Source organism: Gossypium arboreum, chromosome 11 (genome assembly GCF_025698485.1).
Source record: "Gossypium arboreum isolate Shixiya-1 chromosome 11, ASM2569848v2, whole genome shotgun sequence".
Classification (NCBI taxonomy): Eukaryota; Viridiplantae; Streptophyta; class Magnoliopsida; order Malvales; family Malvaceae; genus Gossypium; species Gossypium arboreum.
In genome coordinates this window covers 50,971,504-50,975,780 of record NC_069080.1, presented here as the reverse complement: position 1 = coordinate 50,975,780, position 4,277 = coordinate 50,971,504, and the positions used below count along the sequence as shown (strand labels likewise).

At 35.0% G+C, this 4,277-nt stretch overlaps 1 protein-coding gene across 1 annotated transcript; it reads left to right on the top strand.

Moving 5' to 3' along the window:
• Positions 1-448: 448 nt before the first annotated feature.
• Positions 449-862, top strand: LOC128283868 (uncharacterized). Its single transcript, XM_053021286.1, has one exon. It carries the CDS (start codon positions 449-451, stop codon positions 860-862), a length of 414 nt encoding a protein of 137 aa, XP_052877246.1.
• The last annotated feature ends 3,415 nt before the right edge of the window (positions 863-4,277 follow it).

The following is a 4,277-nucleotide window of genomic DNA, read 5'->3' as shown; positions in this document are numbered from 1 at the left end:
ATTCTCCTAAGAACCACACGGTCTTGACACACGGGCGTGTAATATGGCCGTGGGCTAAAATCAGTAGCTAGCTAAGTATCACACGGCCATAGTACACGGGCGTGACTATTGGTCGTGTAAAAAAGTCAGTATAGGACCTATTTTTGGCACGGCTAGTTCACATGGGCGTGTCTAGTAGTCGTGTATGACACATGGCCTAGTTGCACGGGCGTGTGACTTTAATAGTTTGAAAGAATTGGTTAAGTTCTGAAAATTTTGAATTGGTTCGGTTTAGTTTTGACCTTTCCTTAAATGTATGTTTTAGGTCTCATAGACTATATTTAGAGATGATTGCTTATGAAATGATGTTAAATAATATCGTGATTACGAATTTGATGCGAAATGTTACATCTATCTGGTAATGCCTCGTAACCTAATCTAATGTCGATTCTGAGTTAGGGGCATTCTGATGAAACACGATCGAATCTGCGATTGTATCGATATTCAAGTTCCATCTAGGCAGTATGCTGTGAAAGCTAAGGAAGACTGCGACGCTGCTGATATGATTACAGGTATTTTCACATTGTTCTCCATTCCCATTACTGCATTAGTGGACTCCGGGTCCACGCATTCATATATCTGCAGTGAGATCATCCGAGAGAAAGGTATTCTTGTTGAGGAGTTGGATGTTCGGATTCAAGTATCCAACCCGTTAGGACTTGATGTATTAGTGGATAAGGTGTATCGAAGATGTCTAGTTGAGATTCAGGGTCAACTATTTTCGGCAAACTTGATGGAGTTACCCTATCGAGAGTTTGATGTAATTTTGGGCATAGATTGGTTGACCGAGCATGATGCAAGTTTAAGATGTAGAATGAGATAGCTTAAGCTCCATGGGTTGGACGGAACCAGAGTCCTAGTGTAATAGCCCGATTTTTGGGCCTAGTCAAAATAGTGGTTTCGAGACCACAAATTTAACGTAAGAAAATTTTTTTTATTATATTTTTATGGTCTACAATTTCACGGAATAATTTTATAAAAATTTTGTTTGAAAATTTTGATATTTGAGCACTCAATTTAGTCAAAAGGACTAAATTATAAAAAGTGCAAAACTTGAGTTCTATGTACTAGAGGTGTCCAATTGTTATGAAATTTTAAATTGGAGGTCCTTAAATGGTAATTAGACCATGGTTAATTTTTTGGACAAAAATGGACATGAAATAGGTGAAATAGAATATTTTTAAGTTAGGGGCATTTTGGTCATTTAGTAATTAAAATGAATTAAAAACAAAATAAAAGCCAAAATTCCTTATTCATCTTCTTCCTTGGCCTAATTTTACATGAATAAATCATGGCTAGGGTTTTCCAAGCTTCCAAGCTCGATTTTAAGTCCGTTCTTGCCCCGTTTTTAATTATTTTGTACGTTTTTGAAATCCTTGTAACAAGATCTACCTATTTCTACCATTTATTTGAGTTATGATGAAGGTATAGGGTTTGACCCATGGAATAAATTTGTGCATTTTGGTGTTTAATTGTAAGTTATGCATGTTTATGGTTGGAGAAACAACTTTTACTAAGTAGGTTTCGGTAAAAATGCTTAAAAGGACTAATTTGTAAAAGTTATAAATTTTATCATAAAAGTGTGATTTAGTAGAAATTGTGGGCTACTATAGTTACGAAAATGGTTCAACTAGGCTTAAGGTAGAAAGAAATTGAATAAATTTCATTTTACGAGCCAAGGGGCAAAAATGTAAATATGATAAAGTTTAAGAGAAAAATGTAATTTTGCCATAATATGATTTTTGGGTCATAATGATTAATGTGACTAATAAGTAAGCTAAATGTGATATTATAGATCAAAGAAAACAAGGTTCAGACTAGAACGGGGGAAAAACGAGAAATTGACGGTTAGGTCCCTTTTTGCCATTTTGGTGTCGAGGTAAGTTCATTTGCAAATATTGCAACATGTACCATACTTTAAATGCTTTAATATTGCATGTATGATAAGTACTTAAATATTTGATATGTTGTTGTATCATGTGTTTATTGCCTAAATTTTATCATGAATTATACTTTGATTATTTCATGAATATGTGATTGGTGTTACGAGCATTGAAATCAACATTACGAGGAAGTTCAATAGAAATGTGATATCGAAGAATCCCGTTTGAACCTTAGGAATAGTTTAGGATACAAGTGACATGTCACTAGGAACTATGTGATCTGAACTCATTGAATTGTGGTCTGAGTTCATGATATATGTGATATCTGAGCTGATTGAGTTGTGGTCTGAGTTCATGATGTATGTGACACATGTTTTAGCATTCAGGTACTAGGCTCGCATATTCTACTGGTGGCTGGGTAGTCCAGCATGTGTTGTGGATACCTAACAGCCTATGTGAGTAGACCCATGAGTAGCTCAAAAGCAAACAACATGTGATATGTGATATGAGGTAGCATTGGCTACATACGAGGCACTTAGGTGAGTGATTCCAATGTATACGATAGTATTCCAAGTGTTCAATGGGTAGTTCTAAAGGAAGTTCAATGAGTAATCTTGATGAATACATCAAAGATGAGAAAGTAAGCTATTATGTGCAAGTGGGCACAGGTATGTACATCGAACTCATGAGAATGACATGAGATATGATGAACTTATGGTAAGAACATGTATATAATGAAGAATAAGTTTAAGAGATTTAATAAAGTGCAAGTTTATGTTCATTAAGTTAAATGTATGAATAATGCTTGTTTAAATTGCATTCTATTTGCATGTGAATTTACTAAGCTATGAAGCTTACCCCCTTTTCTTTCCCACCTCTCATAGGTTTATTCAGCTAGCTCGGGTTGGAGATTATTGGAGATTCTATCACACTATCAAGCTATCATGTTGGGTAAATGAATGCAAACCTTTGAGTCTATGGCATGTAGAGGGACTTAGTCATTTTGTGTATGTGTCATTATGATATGGCCAAATGTATTGGCTTGTAATGAATAAGGATTTAATTTGGTATGTAGCCATATAAATTGGCTTATATCGGCTAATAGGTTGCAAGTATATTAATTACTCATATGTCTATGCCAATATCATTGTGTGATGTGGTTTATAATGATATGTTAATGAAAGTTAGTACAAGGTAATCATGAAAGAGTAAAATTAGCATTAAAACAATTTTGGACAGCAGCAGTAGTATAAATTTGAAAAATCGCCAAAAATTGTGGAAATCAAATTAGAGGTTGAATAAAAGATGAAATTAAATTCAATTGAGTCTAGTTTTACATAGAGGAAACGGTGTAAGTAAAAGAATTTCATATTATGAGATATTTGAATTTTTATGAGACAAGGTCAAAATGATTTTGGGTTCCCCTATTCTGAATTTGGAAAATCATTAAATATTGTATAAAAATAACTGGGAGTTAAAATTTATATTTTTAATTTCTTATTGAGTTTATTTTCAAGATAAACAAAACAAAAACATCATCCAAATCCTGTACTAAGAGATAATTAATTTTTAGTGAAGAAAGGTCAAAACAGTCAAATAGCAAAATAGGGATGAATTTGAAGAAGTAATTGTACTTACTGGATTAACCATAATTTCTAAAAATTTTATGGCAAGAAGATGTTTGAGTCTAGTTTTGGAAAAATTAAGCGGATTTTAATTTAGAGTTCTGTAGCTCAAGATATAAATCATTTAGTTACTATGACTCAAGTGGACAGTTTTGTTAAGAACAGTAAAGAATTGTTTTGATATGTTTAAGCTTTGATTATGGCTGTGTTGGTAGCTTAATTGTGCCATGCTAAGTGCCATTGAAATTGTGTATGTGAGTGGCAAATGAGGGTGCCAAATGGCTTGGTAAATAACCATTTTCTTGGCCATATGGGTAGAGACACGGTCGCATGTCTCAGCCGTGTGAAGGACACGGTCCCCGGGACACAGGCGTGTGACTTAGCCATGTGACCCCAAATTGTGCATGCCATCATAAACAGAGAGTTACACGGGCTAAGGACACGGCGTGTCCCAAGCCATACGGGCATGTGTATGACCATATGACCTACCTACACGGGCTTGTGACTCTCTAAAGTATGAAAATTTTCTAAGTGTAGTAAAGTTCCAAAAGTTTTCTGTCTAGTCCTGAACCACTCCCAACGTATGTTTTGGGCCTCGTGGGCCCGTATAAGGTACGATATGCATGTGATTGGATGAATTTGATCTGTACCAAATTTTATGTATGAATGTTTATGTTTAAGTCCGGAAAATGCCTCGAACCTTGTCCCAGCGTCGAATACGGGTAAGGGG